This window comes from Calonectris borealis, chromosome 1, assembly GCF_964195595.1.
Source record: "Calonectris borealis chromosome 1, bCalBor7.hap1.2, whole genome shotgun sequence".
Lineage (NCBI taxonomy): Eukaryota > Metazoa > Chordata > Aves > Procellariiformes > Procellariidae > Calonectris > Calonectris borealis.
The window spans coordinates 38,455,661-38,482,815 of record NC_134312.1 but is presented as its reverse complement, the minus strand read 5'-3'; the positions used below and the strand labels follow the sequence as shown (position 1 = coordinate 38,482,815).

The following is a 27,155-nucleotide window of genomic DNA, read 5'->3' as shown; positions in this document are numbered from 1 at the left end:
CTGGGCTGAGCAGTCACCAAGATACAGGAATGTATTTTCCCTAGCTGAGGAAGGCATTATATACTGATATTTTGGGGTCAGTAAACAAAAAGAAGATGGACCCCTATTGGCCTCTCCATTTGTTCCCACCCTTGCCAGCCATTTCAGAACAACTGGCTGAATATGATGCAGACCAGAGGTGGCAAGAGCTCACAAAGCAACACAAAGACTTTGGAGAGATTGGGCTAAGGTCAGTCCAGCCTTGGGAAACAATCAGCAAGGTGTTTTTTTCAGGTGCCCACTGGCCTGGGATTTATTAAAAATAACAAACAACTTCCCTCTTTCCCCCTCTCTCCTCCCATAAAATCCATGGGGAGCCTCAAAGAAAATCTGAAAACAGGGACATTTCCATATAGCTTATTTCACATACAGAAATCCAACTCGTTAACTCAAAAAAGTCAAGGCTATGCCAAAGCATACTCCACACTTGAGATAATCGCAGGTAAGTCTCATATTGCATTTTTTTCCCATATTAAATGGATTGTGAAAGCAACTGGAAACTAGTTCACATTCATTTATGTGAACTACTGCTGTCCAAATCTCACCCTACAAAAAACCCGACTCTTTCTCCAGCAGACGATAGAAAGGAAGCCAGTCTTGAAGGTAGAAGGTGAAATCCTGGCTCCATTGTATTCATTTGCCAAATTTGAATTGACTTCAACAGAGCCAGGACTTCCCCCATAAAGATTTAGGTATAGTAAGTAGGGGAATGTCTAAATGGCAGAGTAGAAAAACAGGTTATGGAGACTTTAGATCCCCACTTTGTACCCCCAAGCCAAGCACCACAGTAACACATGACATGAGAATATTGCCTTGGCTGAGTTCGTAACGATCAGTTTTCCAACTCAAAAGATTCACGTTATTACTGAAGTTTCTGCAGGTAATCCTCCTAACAGAGGAATCAAACATAACAGAGATGAAGTGCTTCTTTCATCTTTACAGACAGTCTCTTGAGAACAACAATCACTGCCACATCTGGTGATTCTGGAGCTACATCAATTTTATTTTCCTTTGTAACCTATTACTGACTCAATTTTCTCTATTATTAGCGCTACCCGGACCATCCTGCTTCATGCTGCTGTAAAGATACCTCTTCAAGTGAGAGGGACTGAGCCAGTGTGAACTGAGGGAAAAAACAAGCAAAAAAATGAAATTCTTCATCAGAATGAACACAAGCAGCCAGAAATAAGAAAAAACACAAACAACAAATGAATCTGTGCAGAATGGTGCAGTGATTGAAAGAATTCAATCAGCACTGCTTCTAGCACCAAATTTAGGGCCGTAATTCCCACAGTACTTCTAAAGAATATTTTTCACGCAAGACACGAAAGTTATTATTTCTTTCTTAATCCTTGCTTCAGTTCCTAAACCAGCTCTCCATGTGTGCTAATTGGGATGGATGAAAATTCAGTAAGTAACGCAATTTTCCTGCGTTTTGTTTTCTTAACTGCTTGAATTCTAAAAAAGCATCTACTTTTTTCTTCATTATCAGATATAATGCCGTAGGATGGTTGCAGCATCACCGCCTGGGATCCAGATCTTAAAGCTACCTGTGAGTAATGCTAACAGCCAAAACTCAGTATCTATCAGCGCAGTGAAAGATTGCGTTGCAATTACTTGGCATGCTTGCATATGAAAAAAAAAAAAAAAGGAGTTACTACTTTTTTCCTGTCAAATTACCTATTTTACGTGAATGTTATCTTACTATCTTATTTACTAAATTTTTTTATCTTTACTATAAGACTAATTTTACTATAGTATTATTTTTACATTGCTTCTCTTGTATCTCTTATCAATTTGAATGACTTAAATGATCTTATACAATTATGTAAGTACTGCAATATGCACAAGATTATACGGGAACACAGCACATAAACTAAGAGACAGAAATCTCAAAACTATATTTAGCATACTCACTTGAATAAAGGAGTCCCACAAACAACACATTTGTATATTCCTTGAGCTTTATGATGTGTGTACTCCCCCTCAAAGGCACTGGGAAAACAACAACACTACATTTTAAAAATAAAGGCATTTTGGGTTTTTTTCGTTATTAAGTTAGCTAAGACTTTAGAAAAATGTTACAGAAAACCCCCACGATTTAGAAGTTGGCAGTTGTTTTTTATTAAAGGCAGCAAATAAAGCAGGCACAGGAAAAGGGGAATGTCCTCATTAGTCTGCCTCAGGTGTTATGTATCATGCAAGAGGAAGCGAATTGTCCCACAGTTCAAAGGACAGAACAACAGCAACAACAACAACAAGGGAAAAACTGGAATCTTCCCCTATTTAGCAAATGAAGTGTAGGTTTTTGTAAACACGGGCTGTTTGACATGTAGCTCAACCTGAGGCGCTTCTCCCGGTCCGCCTTTAGGACGCGTGCCGGCGGCGGGCCCAGCGGCCGAGGCGGAGGTGTGAAGCGCCGGGCGCCTGCTGCCCGGCAGCTGCGGAGCCGTGGTGCTGGGCCAGGCCGCGATCGGCTGCCCGGGCGGCAGAGGCATTGTAGCTGAAAATGAAATAATTGGTCCACGATTTCAAGCTGTGTGCGCCTTATATTTTTAGTTGAAAAGCAATATTACAGCTTTAAGGGAATATTTTTCTAAGTTAACAATCTAAAAGGCTAGGAGGTCATTCATCTAATACGAATCAGCTGCGCTAGCCCAACAAAAAGCTTATGTGCTCGGCAGCTTGTTTTTATTATCCTTTCACCCTTTTTATGAGGTCCAATTTTTTTTTATAAACAGGATTTTTAAGAATGACCTAATCTCCGATTGTTTGTGTGCATTAAATCACGTTGTTGGTCCCGTACACAAGAGCGAGGAGGGCCAGGAGGGGAAGGCAGGCCTCCCGGCAGAGGCCAACGTCCCCCTGCCCCTCCGGGCCTGCGGGAGGACGAAGGGGGCCGGGGTGGAGAGGGGGACCGTCCCCGCCACCCCCCCTCCGCAGCCACCGGTACGCGCTGTCAGGAAGAGCGCTGCCGATTAACCGGGACCCCACGTGCGGTGGAGAGCCCTTTCAGGTCATGAATGAAAACAAGCAGTTACATCATTAGTACGTTCGCAGCAGAGGTAAAGCCAGGGCCTTATGCCAAGCTCAGTGGTATAAATTAGACAACAAAAAATGGCTAGGCCTTGGCAAGTTACCTTCATGCTGGAATCAGCTGAGAGAGAGACTTTATTCACTAAAAACAGTCTTGGAAGCGAGTCTTTTTTTTTTTTTTTCTCCAGGACACGGGGCTGGCTTCCAGCGACTAAAGCCATGTGAGGGCAGTTATTGAAAATTTTTGACATTCCAACCACAAATGAGCCAATAAATACCTTCTCCACATGTGCTTCAAAAAGAAATTGGAGTGGGGTGGAAAAGAACTAAATTATGCTACCTTCTTTCTGCAGCCAAAACGTCTATACTTACAATGGCTACCTTCAAAACTCCAGCCTCCTGGCACGGGGCCATTTCCCTCGTGGTTCTGCTTACTGCGATGTCTTCCAAAAAAAGTGTACCTAAACCGCTATTACTTCCACACATTTCGTAGTAAACTAAAAACAGACTCTAAACATGAGCCCGGTGACTTTATAAGACATGCAGTGTTCATTAATAGAAAAAGTCACACAAGACCCCTGGCCTCGGCCCCCGTGCTGCAGATGCTTGTCATTGCAGTGGTGTTAATTTGTAGGGGTTAGTAAACAAGTGCAGAAATCCTGGGGAGAAAAAAAAAACAAAACTTGGTGGGGAAGGTGAGGAAGCACCAGCAAGAGGAGGGGGAGAAAAGAAAGATGTCTGTGTTTCGAGGACTGCATTTCCTTTGTCCTGCCTTACCTTTCAGTCCCCTTCTCCTGAGTGACATGGTACTGCAAGGGTGTCAGCCGCTTCCTCAGCTCCTCCTGGGAAAAGACCACCTTACAGTCCTTTTTATCCCTACATGACCCTGCAAAGGGAGAGGATATGGGAGAAGGAGCCTTTTTAGCTTAAATCCTGAATAATTGCTTTGGCAGACGGCCACAGCATAGCTTCTGCATTCACTTGTCAATGACCAGACCGGTCCCTAATGCACGCAGAATGGCTCAGCTGAACTGCAGCTGATTATTTCTTCAAATCCAAGTTTAAAAAAGAATTTCGCTTGAGAGCCAGGTGATTCCACTGGAGCAGTGACAATGTGCTACAGCCAAAGCCCTTCAGTGTGTTATACACTAAACTGTTGCACACACAATCATTCACAAGAAAGTAACATTTTTCCCACCATTAAAAAAAAAAAAAATCTGCAAAAAAACCAACTACAGCTGAAATGTTCTTTACAAGACATCTATATTGGAGACTTACGGTAATGGGCATATGATGTTCAGCCACAACATCCAACAATTTCATTACCTTTTAAAGTAGCTGAAAAACAATTCTAAATCTTTAGAATTCCAATAAGGTTGATTTAACTTCTAGTCGCATCCTCGTCCTTTTACTTTATAACATTAACTGTTGTATTTTTTGACTGTTGAAGCACGAGAATAGAGGCCCTGAGGAGCAAGTAACTTCTTTATGCACAAAGCTGTACAAGGTTCAACAATAAACTTGTAAAAATTACAGTTGCTATTGAAATCACCCTCCTTTGAAAATCTCATCTTACGCTTTGCTTAGTTCACACAGAAAATCCAAGGAGTACATAAGGATTACTGTAAAAAAAAAATCTGTACAGTGCAAAAATTCACATCACATCAGGAAAGAAAAAATAACAATAAGGTTGCTTTTGAGAATAAAAACTCCCAAAGTGGTAACAGAAATTACCAAATATGCAAATAGCTTTGATAATCACTTGCAAAAATTAGCTGACAAAATACGGCAGGGAAAAAGCACTCTAATTATGACAGTAACTAAAATATGGCACAATTAGAAATAAACAGTCCTGACAAAAATATTTTTTGCTAGTAACGTATACACACTCATAAAAAGACCAATTGTGTTCCCAAAGTAGAGGGAACAGAGCTACCCATCTGTATGTCATTTAGTACAGGAGAGGCAATGGCAGGTTTAAATTACATGGTATTGGATTGCAATTTCCTAACATTGGATGCTTTTCTGCTTTTTTACCTTGAGTCATTACTAAGGAGTGTTCATAAAAAGTAGCTTAAAGCACAGATGCTTGCAAATCATTTAAGAAAAGATGTTTCTTTCTTCCTCCCCCTCTTCTTTTCTCATTTTTTTAATGTGTGGGGGTGGGTGAATAGGGGAGAGAGAAAAAGAATAATGCTGTTGGTCACTACCAACTAACCCTAGGAAGTATTTTCAGGAAGAAAAAAGTAAAATTGAAAACATCTGATTGAAGTAAATAGTGCAAACATAAAAAGCTTTACTAGTGAAAGAAAGGTATTGAAAAGCGACTTTATTTCATAGATTAGAAATTACTTTTGATCTAAACATTCTTAAAAACAGATTGTTTTCCACTCTGAGCCATCTCATTAGCTGTGCTGCAGAGCCTTCGTTTTAATGGCAAGCTTTGAAAGAGCACTGCTGTACGCCTTTGTTAGCTTCAATCTTATTTGGGAGAGGGATAAAGATTTCATTCCAGGTCTCTTTGTTTGTCTTTCAAGAACCACTAAAGCAGTATTCACACAAATTTTGCAGGAATGTGCCCTGTGCCATAGCTTACAAATTATTTGGTTTTGGTGCACTTAAAGGTCACCTTCCAAATTAGCAAAATTTTCCTACATCCTGGCTTTTCAACCTTAAATGTAAATATTGTTTCCTAACTGTAAGTGAGGTTTGTTCTTTATAACATTTGGTTGCTTATTTAAAGATGTCAAACGCTGGAGATTTTTATTCTCTGAACGTGCAGGGCTCTAGGACTAATAAGTCTTTCAAAGTATAGCTAACAGGGAAAGGAAGCATATGCATTATATAAATAGCTATTGTTATGTTGCATTACGCAGCTCAGAAAGAAACTGTTTGAGAGACAGTCTTTCATCTATAATTTCAGTATTAAAAAGTAGTCTAAAGAGCAGCAAAGAATCTTACAAACCAACACCTCTTCACTTTTAAAAATATCTACCAATTATTTTTTTAAAAAATTCTATTTGCTCTTTAGATGTTGCAAAAAAGCAAACTAAGCATAACTTCACTTTGGAAAAAGTCAGAGGAAATACTGAATGTTTTAAAGAATGGTATTCTCTCTTTACTATCCTTGAATAATTTTTCATCTATTTTAGAAATTTAGTGTTCTTCAATCAGTGGGCTCATTATATGCACAAGAAAATTTCTATATGCCACTTGATCCACGACACAGATCAGAAGTAGGGAGCGTGTTATAAAAGAATTTTTCCCCCATTGTTTTTAATAATTAACTGCGTGTTTTACAATACGAACAAGTATTTTGTGTCTACAGTGGAATTTTGCCAAACTGCACTGGGGTAAACTGCAACCTACCCCGACAAAAGACTCTCCAGGTTTGTAATTTAATGGAGTATACATCAGCAAAAAACTATAGTTGCTCTACAAATCATAAAGGAAATCTCTTAGTCCAGCCTTCAGCATTCAAGAACAGCCCTATTCAATTAATTGCACTTATTATTTAACTGCTAGCAACAAAAAAATAGCTCAGTAAATTGATTGCACTATTTCCATATTGCCAAAGAGTCAGGGAGGTAAAGCAAGACTCACTCCTGACTGCAGAGGATGTAAAGATACGTTATCTGAAACAGGGCTAGCCTACAAGCCTCCATAAAATGCAATGAATCCTAAAAATTACTGGATGAGATTCTAGGAATACAGTCCTTCAGTTAGGAAAAAAATAACATGCAAGAGGGACAAAAGTGCTCAACTTGCAGTACAAGAGTGGCTGCTTCCATTTTTTAACTGTTCCTTTACAGCATATATGAGATGTCTGCTACATTCAAGCCAACTCTCTGTATGTTGGGAGGGGACAACATAAAGCTACACAAATATATGCTCAATACAAGAGAAGCCACTTCTAGTAATGCAGCTGTTATCAAACTCGTTTTTAAAGCAGAGAATAAAGGTGCAGGCTGACCGCCTTCCTCAGCCTGGTTCCCCAAAGAAGGGACCAGCTATGGGCTGTGGAAAGGGTTCCCATACAGACAACAAACTTGTTCAGCAACTCGGGCATAAAGGCAGGCTCACAGTTCATTTGCAAATTACACAGTTCAAGGCAGAAGAGCCAAAAGTCATCAGTTTTACAAATAGCATGACGTCAGTGTGATTACACTAAAGGTGAGACTAAATGAAATACACTGTGAGGATAACAGAGTCTGGATTCATTAGACCTATACTGGGACTCTGGACTGGATCTCACTTGTTCTTTGCAGGTGATGCTCTCAGCAATGACTTTTAGAAGAGCCCAGGACAGCTCTGTTCCTGACTCCAGTTAGATCCCACTGTCAGGAGAGGTGAACGCCAGCCTACAAGGACAAACAAAATTCCTTTTACATTCCACTGCAGGATCAGAGGCCAAATTAAATCTCTCTAATCAGCGCACCTCAGTGCCTTCATTGGGGTCTGCGCTCATTAGAAGAGCAGTGCGCACGCAACTGTCCCACAAACAGGCACCAGCGTTTCCACTTGAGGCCACCTGCCTTCAGCCTTTTGCCAACAGTTACAGAGGTCCTAAAAGCTGTTAAGATCCTGGAGCAGGATGGAAGGCTTGGCAAAGAAAAGGCCAGGATCACAAATCTTAATACATAAATATAAAAAAAAAGCTGAGGAGGGTGAAACAAACACCAACAGAAACCCTGTCAGAGCCTTCATGGCATTCCTGTGCTTAGGAATGGCTTTTATGCAAAGCAACGCAATGCACTGCTATTTACTATTCACCCACGGACCACGGGCATTTCAGAGTTCAGCTCTGGAGTCCTCCTCTGTACAAATGAAGTGAACAGAAAGTATTTTCTGGGTGTTGACCTGATAATGAAGACATTAAGCATCTCACCTCACATATAAATTCCAATTTCAATTGACCTTTTCAAATCTGTGGTTCATAATGCAGGCGTGTGCCACTTTCTTCCATATAAGCAATCAGAAGAAAACTAGCAACGAGATACACCCAGACAGATGGACACAAGTTAGCAGACCATTACTCCTCACCACTCAGCCCTTCGTCTGCTCCAGCGTGCCGGAGGGTGGCGATTAGTGTCTGACATGCCCTTGAAATATGGTGGCATTTTGCCTGATGGCTTTCCTTCTTCAAATAGTCTTTTGAACCGTTCTAATGATTTTCTCTTAGGTTTTGTTGCTTCCTATCACTGAAATTAACTCAACATTTCAACTGCGTGGAAGACACAGCATACATTTTCCCCCTTCTACGTATGCTTATGTTCCACTAGCATTAATGGACATTACAGTCATGCACTGAGCACATACCATTAAGACTTCCTGAATTAAATACAGCAAGATCAAATGTTCCAGCAGAGCATAGCCATATAATAAATCGGGCTTCCAGTTTTCAGTACTACTTCTTTTAATATACCCAAGCAGTTTTTTAGGGGCCTTCCAGCACATTTTATTATTCATATACCGCCCCAGCCCCAATCCTGCAATGTGACCTGTGTGGGCAGACCCTTGGGAACATGCATAGCTCCAACAACTACATAAGGGTCTACAAATGTACATCAGATTACACGATCTGGCTCTAAGTATACATGTCTCTCCTTCCCAAAGCCTGTGCCCTCATGAGTGGGTCATACATTAGTTATCGATGGTAAATTATCTCAAACTGACGTTAAGAGAAATCCTGCAAGTTAAAAAATATTTGCATACATTTCTTTAAATAAATATCCTTACATATGCTATCACTAACACTATTATTAAAAGAGGAATCTCTCATTTTTTCATATTATTTCAAATTTCATTTACACAGTTTATGCCTCTTGTTTACAGTTTTGCCTCTCTCACTGCTTAGGAAAAGGCAAATGCACAACTCTCTATTTCACTTCTGTTTAGTCCGTTCTCTGCAGCCTCTAGTCCGCAGCCTTGGGAGAATGCCGCCGCGTCCTCTCACTGCAAATAAGCCAGGAACTGCTCATCTAGTTTAAAAAAGAACAACTCTTGAAAATGCAAAGCGATGCAAACAGTTCTATTGGCTTGTAACTTGGAAAACACTGTTTTACAAAACGTGTATTTGACACAATAGATCTTTTTATAATCCCATCACTAGCCATTTTAAATTATCTAAGCCTGCTGCTGACTAGCATAGATGCTGCAAAAGAACTCTGAAATGCTGGGAGGTCAAGTTTAAGTAAAATCCAAACTTCATCATTAAAAAAACCCTGTAAATGTTTTACACATTGAAAAACAGATCTGCGTTTCTTCTCTGAGGGATGGCTCCTTTGCTTTCTTGCTGTAGGTAGCTAACTCCCACCCGCTGTCGAAATACCATTTGCAGTTTCATGCAAGCATTAGGAGTAATGGGGCGAAGACCATTTCCATTATATTGTGCGTTGAAAATCCAAAAGCCGGGTACCAGGACAACAGTTACAATTTTGGGTCAAATGCCAGGTTCTATCTTAAAAGAACACCACCCAAAAACTAACTGTCTAAAAAAATGATTTACTTAACACCGAGGAGGGTCACATGGCCACAAGGGAAGGGCAAGCCCCTCCTTTGCAAATGCGCAAGCTTCTCATGCAATCATGTAACAGACCTGTCACATTTATTTTTTCCACCTGGTCATCTACATGGCTTGTGTTTTATATAAATGTATATATTTTGAGTCACCATCAGAGTTCTCCCATGTATGAGAACAAATTTCTCAAGCACTAAAAAAAACAACTCCAAACTCCCAACTAATGCATCGCATCTGTGTACTCATTTTCTTTCCAAAGCAAGTGGTACTGGAATCCCAGTGGTCCCAGTACAGGCAGCATATATAGCAGCAGAAGCTGCCTTGTTGTTTCCTCAGGTCTGCAAGCATCTTTGCGGCAGGTTACGTGGCCGAGGTAGCCACGCAAGCCAAAGAGACATTCCCTGGAAAAGAAATCTGAAGCTGCCTCCCCTCTCCGCCAATGTAAAAAACATGTAACAAAAGATTGAAGTGTTTTGTGAAGTGGGGAAGGGGGAAAGAAAAGTAGCTCCTTTGTCCTCTCCAGGGATGTCTACTCTACTTCCTTATCTCACGTTAATGAAATAAATGTCACTACCGGCCACAATCTTGGTCTCGCAACTTTTCCAAATTATAACCACCGAGGACTCCAACTCCACCCTGCACTGGGCAGTGGAGGTGAAGGCAGCTTCCCCTGGGGCTTTTTGAGCTGTCATCTTCACCAGTACTGTAGCGATGGGAGCATGCAGCTGCTCAGCAGAGGTTGGTGAATGGAAGCACCTTCGTTAAGCGGAGCCAAAGCTCATTATGTTATAAACTGCCACTTTTGTTACCCTTTCTGCTGAGCTGGCCAAAGACAGAGTGCATGGGGCAGCTGACCTCTTTGCCTTACTCTTGGATGCAAACCAGGCAAGACAAGATCAAGATCTATTGGCACAGCAGCGGAGGAGGGAACATTTATAATGACGGATTTCTCTTCCTCTCTCCCCTAACAGATAAAGAGACTTTTGTTTTGTTCATATGATCCTAGCACCTTTCACTGGCACTACATTTGTTTAAATTAAAAACAAGAAAGGCAGAGACACTGAGCACTCTGTATCTGGTCAGTAGATTCTGTCAGAATCAATAAAAGGGTGCACAACATATGGAAAGGCATTTTATTAACAGCAGAATTAAGCTGAATTTAATAAGAGTGCTTTATGCTACCTTTTGCATTCAAAATATTTCAGTAAGCCATCAAAATAAGTTTATTCACACGGCTTTAATAAAGGTTTAACCCTGTAGCGGAAACAATTAAAAAGTCAGCATTTGCCAGCGGTTACCGCAGTGGTGTGTAGCTTACTGTGGCATTCAGGCTGTTGCTAAATCCTCCTGCTGCTTCCTCCACAATAGTGATGTGTGGCCTGTGAAATGAGCACTGCGTTTCAAGAATCAAGGTGCCGCAATCTATACTTGGGATGGGGGTGGAGGAAAGGAGCGGGGTGGGGGGAGGTCTTTCTTCTCCTCCAATTCCGCACAACAGCCCAGATCCAACCCCTGCAAAACTCGGTCTGTCTCCAACTGTGCAGGAACCCCTTTCACAAAGACGCAAGCAGGCACAGCCTGCTCTATGGCCTTTCATCCCGCACCTCCAAGCCCTGAGGGACGTACCCGGCATGAGGACAGAAACAGCTGGAACACGCTGTGCTCCAGCTGTCGCTCTGCTATGGCCACCGCAGGAAACACTGTAGCCCCCTCCCCTCTCAACCTGCTTCAGGACTAAAGGTAGAGAAACAGCCAAAAAGGTTAGTAACTGCCAACTTCTTTCCCTGGTGGGCCTTCCAGACTTCCCTATGTTTCTGTAAAATTCAGCCATGCTTTATGGGTCAGGAAGATGGGGTCAACCCTTATAAAAGGGCTTTAAGAGGACTCAGTGGAGCCCTCCCCTGCTTTGCTCTCCTTGGGGCTCCTTGACCTGGGCCAGCACATCGAGCAGGGAGTTCTTACCTGCAGTGCACAAAGCTGCCAGCGCCGAACCTGGGCTGCCAGCAGCTACCGTCCCATGAGAACCTCTCCTCCAGCTGGAGTAGGGGGCACCTTCATACCCCAGCCACGCACCCCTTCCCAACACAGCTTCTTTTGAAAGAAATCATGAGGTGAGACACATGTTTAGCTTGTAACTAAGAACAAACATTTTCTGCTTCTTAGCCATCTCTGGGACACAATTTCTCTCTACTTGTTTCCCCCCAGATCACGCTCTGTGCTGTAGCAACCTGTGGTTAACATAACAGCCAAGTTACGGTAATGTTTGTGTCTCTGGTGCCCGACTCCCAGTCCACATTCTAGATCCATTCAATGTACCATCAAATTCCAAACTCACACACCCCCTAAGTGACTCCCTGGCTCATCTCCTCCATCACTTCCCAAAATACTCTTACTGACTAGCTTTCACATTCCCATCTTGCACCTTTTCTTGCTTGCCCTCCCTCACCTTAGTGATATATAAAATCTCCTTCCTTTTTGTGTGCTGTCATCTCTCCTTTACATCACGTTCTTCTCTGCAACCTTCATCATGTACTCCTCAGAGAAAGGACAAAGCCAGGGGTTGCTTTTAATTGAAGCGAAAAAAGTGAAGGCAGTCCTTAAAGGACTTCCCAGGCCTCCTGTTATGAACAGACAGTCCAATAACTAAAAAAGTAGCTTTTCATGGGAGACTTTAATACCCAGAAACACCGTGAGTACTGAAACTTCATCTTTTCCATACCCAACTTCAGCAGAAAACGCAGTAAGCCTGAGCTGCAGAGGGCACAGGAATGGAACGCAGAAAATTTATGAGCTCCCAGAATTAAAACATTCCTGCAAGAAAGGTAGAAATGGCTTGTGGTGGGTCCTTTATGGGAGTAGGAAGGGAAAGCAAATAACCTTAAGAGATCTATCAGGGAACACATTAAGGAACTGGCTCTGTGCATGGTGCTGGAAGATCATCCCTGTGGTACTCAGTGCCAGAGAGTCACTGCGGAGCCTCCACCCAGACAAGGTAGGGACGAGCGCCTTCTGTCTATCGAGCAGATGAGGGAGAGTGTGAAACTCCGCCAGAATGAGGAGTTAAAAAGGGGGACAAAATAGGGTACAAACCCTAGGGTGCAAACAAAAATGGTATATTAACAAAGGGTTTCTGGTCTTCTTTATGATCCCAAGTTTTGCAAGCGTCAGGCACAACAACAGTATTACTCCCAATAAGATATCTACAAATAAATTTCATTCTAAACTGTATTAAACAAGGTATTCTAGACTGAATACTATTGTACAAAATAAACATTTGTCAATACAGGATAATTTTTTAAGGAAACACAACATCGAATGTACTTCTATTAAGACAAAGGTGATTTTTAAAACCCATTTTCAAGCCATTCCAAAATAATGATAATGTTATGCTCTGTTATGATAATGTAGCATTCTACTATCATATGACTAGGAGGCAGACATACATACAGACATTTATATAATAATGACACATGAACATCTTCACATGCTATTTACTATTGTGCTCATATAGTGCTTGTTTTCAAGACTTTTCAAGCATTTATCAAATTCCTCATAACTGCTGGGAGGTAGTGAACTAGGTAATTTGTAAGACTGTAAGTTTTAAGTTTAAAAATCTATTTTTGTTCCAAATTGATATTTGCTTTTTTTTTTTAAATTTAGCTTCATAGAAATGAGTTTTAATTTTTGCCCCCCAACCAGTTCTGAGGAACAAGTACATCCAGCGGAGACCTTGCATGACATATTTAAACCCAGACCAAATTTTTACGTTCAAGATATAAACCCCAGAAAATAGGGATTTATAATAAAAACATTGACAGGCATTAAACCATAGCCATACTGGCGGGTGTTGCTATAAAACATATCAGTCTTACTTTTATTTTCTTTCAGACCATGTGAAGAGACATCTGTAATAGTACATCTTTGGTGATACACATTACGGAAAGCTATGGGAAAGTTATAACATAGGTTATGGAAATTATATCTCTAAACATAGAAGCATACAATATGAAATGTTTAGACATACTTAAGTCACACAAAGTTTGATAGCAACTACTGTACTTTGAACACACGAGACTAAGGTCTTTTCTAGACACTTCATTGTTAAAGCCAGATCTGGCAAACACTACGCACACAGATAATTTCACTGACATGAGCAGTTTGAGAGTTCAGAGGGACAAATGCATACGAATAACTCATGTATGTAACTGTTTGCAAGATCTGCTCGTAAAAGTAATCCTTTATGTTAACAGATTATTACTAAAAGTCCAATTTTGAGACTGCATAATTTTTTGTTCACTAACTATTCATTTCAATTTTAAGGAAAGACATTATACTGAAACTTGGAATTAACAAAGATTTAATAAAACAAGTTTAATAAAACTATAGTATAGACATTTTCTTAATAAAGACTTACACCATATGCCCAGCACCATCTTCATACAGATGTATTGTAGTTTAATCTAATCCTAGAAAAGTATGGTTTCGTACTAGTAGTTATTTTAGTAATTAAACACTTCACAACAATTTAGTATTATCTAGGACTTTATTATTTCATACAGAAAAAAAATACTAAGTCTACCCTTGTAATTTCTTCATTATTACTTTTACTTAATTTTACAAGCACCATAATTTTCTCTAATCTACAGGAGAGGAAAAGCCAAGTTATCTCATGCAAAAAATGTGATGTAAGCAGCATAACATTCAAAGTGTTAAAGAAATAAAGGATTTTTTTAAGAAATGAGAACCCATAATAATTAAAAGACACAGCAAAGCAAAATAAGCTCTCTTTTTACTTTACAGCTTGGTGGTCTGCTACAGAAAACACATGTACATGGAATCTACATAATCATTACTTGTATCAGTTACTTGCTGGTATGCACTAAAGCAGCTGAAGTAGTTTTTACATTAAAAGTTTTGGGGGGTTTTGTTGTGGTTTTGGTTTTTTTTTTTAAAGATTTAATTTCTGTGAACTAAATCCTGGCAGGTGCTGAGTGCATCCTACATTTCCAAAGAAATTTAGAGCATTCAACTCTAATATAGCAGGCTCAAGGAGCAACACTTCTACATCACACGACAGACACAACAGAGCTGTAATCATTACTGGAAATGAAGAAACCTTGAACCAATGTGAATGTAGTTTGTGTAACGAGCACAGATTGATGTGATTTTTCCCAATGCTCATGCTTTTCTTAAAATACTTGTTCGTAAGGTCTCAGGGTGTACTTTATGTATGAATGACTCCTAAATGGGAAGCTTTTCATATAGCGCTAGGCGTGCAAAACAGCATATGCTTAGTGCCATCTACTGGGAGCGCCTGCTGATACTCTGACTTTACCATGTCAGCTATAAAAAATGTTACAGGCAAACTGTGCACTAGGTTTGCACACATTGAAACGTTTAGTCCTGACTTCAGACAAAAAAATATTTTTAAAATACAATTTGGAAGAATAGATCCGCACTCCAGGTGCTGATACACAAACAGAAATAGAGCAAGTAAAAACACTTCACTAGCACAACTGTTCATTCAGTTTACGAATCATCCAGCGTAACTCGCACATGCTTACAAAATAGTGTTTCAAAAAAGAGACAGAAGGTCACCCCTGTTCTAAGATACTTCTTAGCATTATTTCATTCATTTAACTTTTTAAGAAAAAAATTTTTTTTTTTTCACTTGCTTCTGATCTACAGCTATGACTTTATACTAAATATAAAGTAAACATTGCTTTGTGTTACTTTGTTCCTTACAGGAAGGACAGAGGTACCATTCCAAGCATAGAAATTGAAACGATACTTTCATTCAAGTCATTGTCCTTGCAAATATTTAACTGCATGGAGTTTAAAACTGCGTTCTGAAGCCCAATTTACAGGTCTGCTGGCACTCTGCCCCCTTAAGCTGAGTGGGCAGGGGTTCCAGAAGGTTAGAAAATCTCCTTCTGTATGGAATTTGCCAGAAGACCAAACTCCACACCATTCCAGACTCGGTGGGCACACAGCATGGTGGAATGGTTGCAGTTCGCACAGAACTGGGTGGTGGGAAAAATACTAACTCAAAGTGTTATGTTATAAAAAAGTCATGAGAACTCAGGGTGTTTTCTGTATATTCAAAAGTTAAAGTCACAGTGCATTGTGGCATTTAAGCAGATGTTGGCTCTAGATCTCGTTCCCATGTTTAATTTGATACATGCTATACCATTTACTTACAACCCCCTCAATACACCACACACAAAAACCAAACCAAAGGCAAAGCAAGCTTACGTTAATTTATAAGCATCTGGGGAATTTAGATTACTCTTAAAGTATGTGAGATATGTGATTGTATATTATTCCACTGTTAGCAGATGAGTTTCGGTTTATTATATATAAATATCTATATAAAGTAGCCAGTCAGTGGAAATCAATCTATTAATGTTTGCACAGTTATGGATCAAAGGGACAGGAATAAACAGTAGTGTTATGAGCTTTTTACTCCAAAATGTGCCTAGCGGATTATGCCAGAAAAGCAATTTGACACAATAGCTAACATAATGCTTTGCAAACAGGTACGCAATAGCAAAACCTCCCATGGGCTGTGTTTCTAGCTGACCAACTCTGAGATCTCATTTTCAGAGCAGGAACAAAATGGCCAGAAGACCGAGTGCCCCCATTTTAAGGTAGACATCAGCAATATGAGCACGCATCAAAAGGTGCATAATAAGGGCTAAGGAAATTTGCTTACCCTATAGTTTTAGGCTTTTAAATCTGGCTCAGCAGCAAATATAACAGGAAACCAAGGTCAGGCTGACACAATGTGGGCTATTCTCTCTCTTCCTCAATATGTGTTTGCAGCTCCTATCTAGGTTAATGGGAGTTTTGTGCACATGTGGGGGGAAACAGAACACAAATGCTGCAAAAATTGGACTCAGATTTAGTTCAAATAAAGTGTAATCAGCTTTAGAAAAATCCATCAGCTTGAAAACTGATGTCTTATCACTGAAAAAAATCTTTAAAACATCACCTCCATATGCTTGTCGCGTCCAGCTCTGGGAAAGAGTGCTCGTAACATTTTGCACCCTTATGAACCAGTTGTGAGTGTAGTACAGACACCCAAGCTGGTTCTTTTTCGATGCTTCAAATACTGATCAGCCAGGATTCTATCTTTTTTATTTGGGTGTCAAGAAAATTCCTAGTAATGTTCAAAATTAGCTCAGCGCAGCTTTTATCTTCTCCCACATAACCACCTACACTGACGTTATTATGCAGACATTACAGATACTATTGTCGTTTAAATAAAACACAAAATACTTAGGTTCAAGGTTTTCGTGATATAAGCAATTCATGGAGATGGGGTCTTATGGCACCCTCACAGACTTAATAGCAGAACCTGGACCTTACATGAAAAGTGCAGCTGCATTTGGGCATTAAATTGCATGTTTCCATTTATTTATTTAGAGAAGTGTCACATAAAGAATATGCTGTCAGAGGAACGAAAGAATTAAGTTTTAAATTCTGCACACTTTTTGTATGTAATTTTCAGTGCTGTTTGATTTATAGTAAAAATGTAAAAAGGGACACATGGAGTATAACTATAGTATACTGCTAAAGATTCTGGAAAATATTTTTAAGTCCTATGATTTAATAGCAATCGATATGCTAAATTCTTTTATGCATCTTTTTAAAAAATTATAAATGGCATTTAATAAATTATTTTCAGTTTAATTCCACTGTTTTTGCCAAGAATGAGGAAAATAATATAAAATTTAAGAGAGAGTATGTTGGACAAGGAAGTCAGACAGCATTTCCAAGCATCCTAAAATCTCATGTATGAAAACACTCACTCAAGCAAGTAACTTTTACCAAAAAAAAAAAGCAAACAAACTTCGAGTTCAAAGGAAAATTTAAACAAACCAGAGCAACCCATAGCACATCGTTTCCTGCAGCAGAGACACCCATTCCTAAAAGGGCCTTCATTATGCATGACACAACAAGCAGCACCCATTCAACCTGAGGGAAGCCCACAGGCTCGCAGGGCCACTGGCTGGCTCTTTGTCACCAAATGCAGCAGGTTGAATGCAGACATCACTGTGATATCCTCACCAACAAAACCAGAGGCAAAGAACAGGGGCAAGAGCTGAGTAGGGAAGAAAAAGAAAAAAAAAAAGAAAAAAAAAAGATGAGAACAAATTAAAACATCAAAAATGTTAAGATACATTCACAGAAAAAACAATGCTTACAATTTTTTGAGACCAGCACATGGGAATACAATTCTAAATGCACTTTTCTTAGTAAGTTTAGCCCATTTCTGACACACGCACCCCTAATATTTTGATATATATTACACAGTATTCAGTGAAGCAACTTCCTATGCTACCAAGTGAGAGGGAGGGAGCATTTTTATAGGAGGCGTTCACAACAGCTGCTTTAGGTACCTAACTTGGAGCAACTTGACCTACATGGTCACAAGTGCGGAGGTACTAAGGGATAAACCTAAGCTAGATTGCAGGAATCGTGCTTTGAACACCCAGGAATGGCAAGCAGATCAAACGTCCAGGCTTTTCTATTTATTTTATTTAAAACAAAATCACACTCCGCAACATTTCTGAATGGTGAATGCTGGAAACCAGTCATTGCTAAAAATTGTTCTTTTGATGACTTGATTGAGGAACGTGACATTTCATTGTAATAAACTTGCCAGATATCTTAAAACCACGACTTCTTTTTTTTAAAGGCAGGAAATAATTCGCATTGTAAACTGTCCATGAGATATATTTAAACAATCTTCCGGCCAGTTTAAATATAGCAAACAGAGAGATGGCAGTCGCAAGATTTTATTTTAGAAGGATTTAATGCATGAATACTAATTGTTTCATTTACCCACGATGGGAAAGAGGAAACGCAGCTGCCTATAGCCCAGCCATTCATAGCCGCAGCTCGCTTCAGAAGGTTATGTGGCATTGGGGACCAGGGCCAACCCCCACTGAAGTCAATAAGGAAGCTCTCATGGGCTCTGGTGGAAGCAGGATTAGGCCCCAGGTGGCTAATGAGCAGCAGGGCACGACTCCCAGTCTCCTCCCAGGTGCCCTCTTTCTCTGTCGAGTGTCAACAGCACAAGGGCAGGATCCAGCAAGGGCCCAGAGCAGGGGTTTGTCCCGGGCATTTCCCCAACCAGGGAGGAGCTGACCACGGTCTCATCCTGAAGAACAAGCACAGAGCACACAGCCATGCGTACTACCAAACCACTCTGGAGTGTACCTGACGGAAACTTAATGCATTGCATTAACACGCCTGAACTCTGACTTCTACAAACCAAACTCGCTGCGAAACCTGAACATCTCTGTGCTGCTGAACGGGGCGGGGGAAGGTGGGCGCTGCTCGGCGGACAGCCCGAGAGCGCCATTTCACAGAAATAAACATGTCATTGTCACGAGTGGCTGCAGAGCTGCTTAAAAAGAGTAAAACCCCTCCCGCGCAGACCACCGGCTAATGAAAGACCAGAGGTCTGCACGCAGCCGCGCTACAAGCGCGCAGGTTCCCTGCTGGCGCCGTTCCCCGCGCAGCGGGCAGCGCAGAGGGGACCGGTCCCGCCCCGCTGCGGATCGCCCGCCGGTGCCCGCGGCTGCCGGCGGGAAGCGCGGCCGCCCGGGTGGAGAACAAAGCCGCGCTCCCCCCTCAGCAGCACCGTGCGCCCCCCGCCGGCCGCCCGCGCCGCCCACCCCCCTCCCGCCCACGCACGGCGGCGCCGCCTGGCGGCCTCGGCCCGGCACCGCTCGGCCCCGCCGCGGCAGGCGGGAGGGTGCCCCGGCCGCCATTACCCCTGGGCCACGGCCCGCCCACGGCTTCCGCCCTGGGGGCTTGGCTCCGCCAAAACTCTGAGCAGCGTGACTCTCTGGAGCGGTTGTTTCAGACCAGGAGTACTGTTGGCCCTTTTGGAGGTCGGCATCCCAAAGGGCGGACAGACAGACCGATGCCTACACGGCCAGGTCTTTACTGACCCTGCCTATATGATCTCTTACACGCGTTGAAGAAGCCTCCCAGAGCAGCCGGAGCACCTGATGAGCACAGCGTGGAGGTGAGGGGACGCACCATGTCACCTCCCTGCTGTGCAAGTCCTTTGGCCCAACGGACGCGCTCCTCCGTGGTCCTGGATTGACCTCCCAGACCAACACCACTTCCCTGCTCTCCTGTCAGGGCCCTAACTCCCTCAAGCGTAAACAGTTTAAAGGAAATTATGTGAAATCCCCAAGGATTATAAAATAGATCCTGACCTCTTGAAAATGTCAAATATTTCAGTGTTCACCAAAATGTTGTTATTTAGTCTCAAGTATTCATAAAGACTCAGAGGATATATAAGTCCTGAAAGCCCAATAAAATACAACTGAGCATTCATGAAACTACTTTATGGCAGTTAACATATTTTATTCTTTTATTGCTGACGTTTACATCGCTATTTTTATTTACTCTGTACGGTACGGCAATGCCCAGTAGTTTCAAATAGGAAGGGGACCTCCTGGTGTTAGGTACTGTATGTACGCAAACAAAACCCCTGCTGCGGGGAGCTTACAGACCAAGGTTAAGAACTGCTTGTAAAGAACGAGTAAAGAGAAGAGCAAAGTCAATCTCATTACAATTAACACATTTGGTTTGGAGGTACTTCACACCCTGATGCCACAAGTACAGAGAACAGGCTGACAGAATGATGGTAACCTGCTCACCACGGCGAGTACTGCACCGTTGCGCTCCCACCACGCAGACTTTCCACCCTGCGCGCATCTTTATCACAGCACTGCAACGTGCCCCTTTTCGGGGGGGGGGGATGCTCCATGAAGAGCTCAGTGCAAAACTCACAGTCCAGGGAAGGGGATGCTCCTTTTACACGCTACTTTTTGCTGGGGTTGTGATTTATGTTTTTTGGGGGGTGGCTGGTTGGTGGGTTGCTTTGGTTTTGTTTGGTTTTTTTTCCGAACACGTGCTGCTTGCTGCACTGCCTGCAACACCCAGGACACCGCTGGCTCCTCCACAGTCATCCCCCGGTGTCACCAGACCTCTTGGAGCCCCTTCACTGCACTTCACCCTTTAACCGAGCACCGTGCGGAGCTTTCACCTGCCTGGCTCGTCTAATACGGACACTGTGCTCAGAGATAGCTTGTAAATCTTACAATAGATCATACAAATACAGCAGTAACTATGTCCTTAGGTGGGCTTCAGGAGCCTTTTGCTGGGATGATACACATTCTAACTCCAGGAAAGCCTTCGTTTTAGGATATTGATACCCTAATACTGACATATGTTGAAGCACTGCCAGCTTTCAAGAGCTTCTATATTGTCAATTGCAAATGATCAGAAATCACAAGTTCGGCCCCAAAATAAACATGATTTGTTAAAAAGTAACGTAGCGGGTCTGTCAAATTTGTCCTTCGGAAATTAAGAACTTTGTATGTACTCAGGTTATGTTTTCTCAACCTCTGTCTGCAACTAGAGAAATTTCTTCGGGGGAGGGACAACTTGAGAGATTAAATTCTGGTATTACCACATCTTGCTTTTAAGAACTGTAAGGAAAACATCAAGGGTCTCAGGAGCTGATAACACTACTGGTTTAAGTTTTTCCATATTTAGTGTTTTTCCTGACAACTCAGGTCCAGAATTCCTAAAATTACATGAGAATCCCAGCTCTCACAAGAAAAATGCGAAGTTTTAGCCCTTTACAAGTAAATTAATAAATAACACAAATTCTTAAGGGAACAATCATTTTTTTCTTGCCCCAATAATGAGACCTTAATAGGGTGAGGCTTCTACTTTTATTCCAATTTCCCTCCCCCACCCCCAAGCCTCTGGCCCCATTTGGAGGGCAGGAAACAATTAGGGATAGGGACACACTAGCCAGAGAGCCAGGCTCTTATGTCAGGAATTTCTATGTCACTGGTAACAGCAAAAGAGCAAAAATATTGCCATCCTGGAGAAACCCAAACAATCAGAAGTTAGAAGACAGTAAAGGCCTGTGAGTCTTCTATACTCAAGTGTTACATTAACAGTTTAATTTTAATTACTATTTGTTTTGTTAAGTTTCTCCAGTCCAGCAGTAAGTTCAAACAGTTGTTTTGCAAAGGTTTTTTTTATTTATTTATTTAGACATAAATCAAACTATAACCAAATGTTTCACTGATGAGCTTAGTGGAATATTTAATATGTACATTTATTCCAGCCTTAGCATTTGGATTTTTTTTTTATTTGGCTTTTGCTCACCTGAAAGCAGGCAGAACAGAGCAACCACTGGGCACTGCAGGAACGAAAAGTGCAGCCTAGAGAGAACCACATGAGCAAGTATATCATGGATTTCTGTGTCTAAACAGTTATTTATTCCCTAGTCATTTTCCCTTAACACATTCCCTGCTAACGCCGAAGGCCTTGGTCTCTCCTGCTCCCTCCATTGCACTTGGTAGTTTTTAGGGACTTTACTGTTTGCGGTAAATGTCTTTGGTTTGTAACGGTGTGTGCTAAGGTGGGGGTGGGGGTAAAGGCAACATTTAATAGTTTATAAGGAGATGTTTAATGGGGTCTGATCCAATAACCATCACCGAGCTGCCAGCTGTGGCCGGAGACTGGAGCACAGGAAAACTTTTCCGCAGGGGGATGAGGACTGCCGGTTATTTACTGGGGAAAGGAGAAGGGAAGAGTTCCAGTTCCCCCTTCTGATCCAAGAAGATCTCTGATCCTGAAACTAGCACCCTTTGCAGTGCACAAAGTATTCTCCTCACCTCACTACCTGGGCTAACCGTCCCTTCTGTCCTGGCCTCCCAACAGCCTGCTAGAACGACGAGGCGGCAGCCTTCAGCCCTCAAAAAAACACACATCCTGTGAATATGCATTTGTGCTTTATAATTTTGACAACTGCATGCTTCAATGCATTGTACTGTATTTGAAGCATGCAGCACAAAATTGTAAAGGTAATTGACAAAACCTTTGGAAATTCACCTTTAAAGAGAGATTTTAGGCTCTGGATTTTCATGTGCTTGTACAGCCATTGATAATGCAAACAAGGTGTCCTCACAAGTTCGTGATTTGCTATTAAAATACCTTACAAAAGCTCAGTCTGATGAGAGTAAAATACTTTAATCATTAACAGCTAACAACATGCAGCAAAACTTCATACACATAATTATAAATATAAGCTTCTCAAAGGCTTATTGAAGAGGCATAAAACATGTTAAAAGAAACTAATTGTGTTAGCCTTACAGGTCTACAAAAGTACTGTAGCATTTAACTTGCATGCTTGTCTGCATACACTTCCCCCTCCCCCCCAATACAATACTAGCTTTTCAATTACAGCCACAGAAATCAAAAGTATTAGACCCGAATTCCCACTTCACTTTTAACACTCTCAATTAAAGCATGTTCTCCGTAGCTGTTTGTGCTGGAATGTGCAAACTGAATGGCAATCCAGTCTACTTTTAGGAAGTTTACATTGTGCCTTGATAAAGGAGGTAATTACTGCCATACTTCATAATATTTGAGTGGAAAACCAGGAAACGTCAAGCTTTGAACTTGAAGTTAGCACCGCTCTAAGAAAGAAGCCTAAAAAATGAAGTTCAAAACCTTTTTGCTTTCTTGAATTTTACATACTCTCCTATGCTGGGTTTTGTTTTTAAACCCTTCCCATAGCAACTGAGTGTATTTAGCATAGAAACTCAAACCTAAAATATACACCCTTCTGCAATACAGAACACACAGTCTTCACACATAAGAGATTTCTAAGTATCAGTTTGGATGACACATGCTTTAGGATGCTGACAGATCCAGCTACAGATGTTTTAGTGGGCCTTACTTACAGGAATGATCTTTTGTGGAGGAAACAGAAAAGTGCTTAACCAAGGAGTATATTTAATGTCTCATAATGGCAAGTATAGCAGCTGTCCCTGCACCTGCAGAGCAAGCAGGGCTGGAGGTGGGCACACTAAGCACGGCACGCACCGCAGCTGCTCAAGCGCAGGAGGTCCTCCCCAGCCCCACGGCTTCCTCACGGTGCCCACGGGCCAGCCCTCTTTCTCACATGAAATGGGGTAACATGGCCCCGTCTATTAATGCTACTGACGTATCTTTTTCATATTCTAGCTGGGAAGCTTCAGTAGCAGTTATCTTCCATATTCATCATATCAACAGCTGGAGTAGGGGAGGAAGAAGGAAAGCCTAAAGGTTGAGATCAGACAAAGAAATTGAAGAAAGCAGGAAAAGAAGATGAGGAAGGATCAGACAGCATGGAAGCACTGCTGTCCCTATAGAGGGGACTTACATTCTCACCTGCTCACCCCGACTCCCACTCTGTGATACACAATGACAAGAAAAGCCTCCATATTCCATCCTTAGGCTGCGTATAAGTTTCCCACTGAGGTGAATCAGAGATCTTCTTAGGAGGGCAGCCTTTAGTCCAAGCTTTATTACCGAGATTTTGCTCCTCCATCTAACAGAGATGAGATTCCCACAATAGATTTTAGATTATCGTGCAGGCTAAAATTATTATCTTTCCAATAAAATAACCATTAAAATATTGGAAAATAAACCAGATTCTGAAACCTTTGTGCACAATTCAGGGTAATTTCACTGATTTCAATTGTTGAGAAAAAAATATGCTAAGTTAGGAGGTAGGTCTCCACGTGCCTGTGAGTTTGCATTTATGTTAGAATGGTTATCCAGAATAGAAAAGTGATTTATACTTATAAAAGGAAAACACTACATCTGAGCAGAGAACACAGAGCTGTATTTAATTTTCATTTAATTACCGAATTGAGCTACCATTCTCTCTAGCATCAGCTTCCAAAGATGTAAAGCTCACAATCCCTTACAGGAACACCCTTTTTCGTATGCTGAACTGGGCACTGCATTGCTTCCCTCTCCAGCTGGTGAAAAACCAGTTTGGCAACAAAGAGGCTTGTGTGCTGGTGTAACTGAAGCCCAGAGGTGTGTCCAGGGGCCAAATTAAAAAGGCCTGAGACACGAGAGGATAATCAAAACAAAGGGTTTTTTGAAGGTTGTAGCCTCCTGAAAAGCGAGAAGAGGAAAAGCGCATTAATGCCTCCCTGTTCTGCAACTGCTCTCATGGAGGAGAGAACTGTGAGGCTGAATTCTCCTTATTTTACTACTTAACATTTGCACACAGCAGGGCAGTGGTACTGGTCCCCTCTGAACAGCCAAAGGACATGGCCTCGTACAGTGGGCATGAAGAGGACATCGGTGCTACACTGTGTACACGGGGAGGAGAGAGTTAATTAATTCTCCTTTAAGTAATACAAAAGTTACGAGGGTCTTTGCTCAAGGGACTCTGGCTTGGTCTTTAGGGAGGGGTGTAAAATGGAAGGAGATTTCATTAGTGTAGAGACAAGACACCGCAAGCCTTGTGGGCAACAGATGAAATGAGAAGAGAAAAGTGGAATTGCAAAGAGACAAGAAAAAGTGGAGGGACCCCAAGGAGAGGAAGAGACTAGACACGGAGTCCCCAAAGCCTGGGACGAAAGAGGATTGCTGGCTAAGGGCAGAAGCCAGCGAGTCTCTGAGCCTTGCAAGCGCTCACACATCTGTCATTTGCAGATTGTTTCCCAACAGTTATGACTGGCAAAACTTCCCAAAGGAGAGCAAATATAGGTCAATTGGGATTTCCCCCCCCCCGTCCATTCCTGCTCCTCCCAGATCTGATGCACTAAAATAGCGCTGAGCTGCACTTTCGTTTTCCCGGAGTTGGTAGCCTGCCAACATACAGCCCATTCCTTTTACGGCAGTGAGTTTATAACTACAACAGTCATAAACTATTCTTACATGGGTCTTTTCTGAGAATCACGATCCTTTCAACATCTTGAAAAATATCTAATCTTTACCATTCCAGGCAGTTCTCTCCAGTGCAGTGGTAAAGATTTAATTGCTTCTGGTGCTCAGATGATGAGATACAAGTGTTCTGGAAATAACCTTTTATTTTTAACAATTCCTACTGGCAAGCCCGAAAGCTTTTTGCGTTGCTCACCAATAAAGAACTCATTTTCAGTACTAAAAGAAAAAACAAAGTTTAAAAACTTCTGGGTTACTGCTGTGGGCGGAGCTATCCAAGAGGTACCCTAGCACTGAAGACATGATACTTATTTTTACTATCAGATCGATTTGAGTAGGTATGCTCTCCCTCTCCACCAATATTTGCCTTGTCAAGCTTACCAACACAGCAGAGCTAACAAGCTTTCTATTCTCTCTATTTTTAATTCAGAACTAATCCCATGCATCATTTACCAGGAGGTGAAACACAGTTTTCTTTTTTAGCAGTGAACAGCTGTTCAACGAGAATTTCTATTCTGCTTTCCCAAAACAACTTCATAATAGTTTTAACTTCTCACAGGAAAAAAAAAACAAAACTAATTTTGAAGATTAAATAAATACATCAGGACAAGAACTGGAATTCTTTTAAACTGTGTTACACAGTGCTCCATAGCTCAGCAAACTTCTTCCTCAGCTTACAAAGCTTATTTGCCTGGGTAACGACACACAATAGATATGTGATACGAGCCGTCTCTCTTAGGTAGAATATCTCATAAAATAAAGCCTCCAGCTAAGAATCGGTATGACTTAACAGGACTTCCAACCTTAAACATCAAAAAAGTACACTCTTCTGAAAAGAGCATTGTCTCACTCATTCCTAAAATGAGATGAGTGCAGTAGTTTGCTGGGTGTGGGCTCCTGTCCCGCACAGCACAGACGGGCTGCGGTGCAGGAGGTGTGAGGGAAGCTGCCACTTCTGCTGCACAGAGAAGCTGAATTCTGAAACATCGCAGATGAGTTGGATTTGCTGACCCTGTTTTACAAGGCAGTGTACGGAAATGTAGAAATGACACTTACTAGTCCACTGAAGGAGACAAAGTCCCTGAACACATCAGAGCTAAAACCAGTTGTGATTTCAGACATGGTTTTGGCCTCCAATTTAATGAGCTCTCAGAGTAAAATCTGTATCAGGGAATTGAAAAAACCCAAAGAAACAATGCTCCCCGCCAAAGCAGCAAAATACAGCATCCCCAATGCAGGATCAGATGCCATGGGGTTATTACAATGTACATAGGAAATTACCAACAAATAATCAGTAAGTCTATGGCCAGCAGATTTTTAAGATATTTAAAACTCTTCCAATTGAAAAAGTGGTTGGTGCTAGTATCCATCTACATATAGGCATATAATGTGCCTATAAATGCCATGCACCCTACTAGAAAAATAAACTTCTAGTGCAAAAGACACACATAGACTTAAATCCTACCCAGACATCAGCCTGTGTCATTTCATTCAGCATTCAGCATTCTTCAGCACAAACCATTTGAAAGCTGAATTATCTCCCTGTATTTTTATAATTTACTACTTAAGAAAATGTAATTGTTAGATCAGACTGCGAACTAGACCTGAGTATCATCTCATATTTTGTAAAAAACTTGTATGTAAAGCATGGGGTTTGTAAAATTTAGTTATGATCTCTCTGTTAGCTAGCATAGCCACATTTCAGACCAATTCATGTTGATTGTTTCTTTTTTTATCATCCCAGCTACCAGAAAAACATTTCGAGTTAAAGACATCA

The 27,155-nt window shown here is 41.5% G+C and overlaps 1 protein-coding gene across 1 annotated transcript in view; it reads right to left on the bottom strand.

Annotated features, from left to right (window-relative positions):
• MSRB3 (methionine sulfoxide reductase B3) overlaps window positions 1–27,155 on the bottom strand; it is an 85,669-nt gene that overhangs the window by 48,934 nt on the left and 9,580 nt on the right. Inside the window, 3 exon segments of the mRNA XM_075149115.1 lie at window positions 1,957–2,034; window positions 3,853–3,961; window positions 17,576–17,702. Of these exon segments, the coding sequence (XP_075005216.1) occupies window positions 1,957–2,034; window positions 3,853–3,961; window positions 17,576–17,702 (314 nt within the window).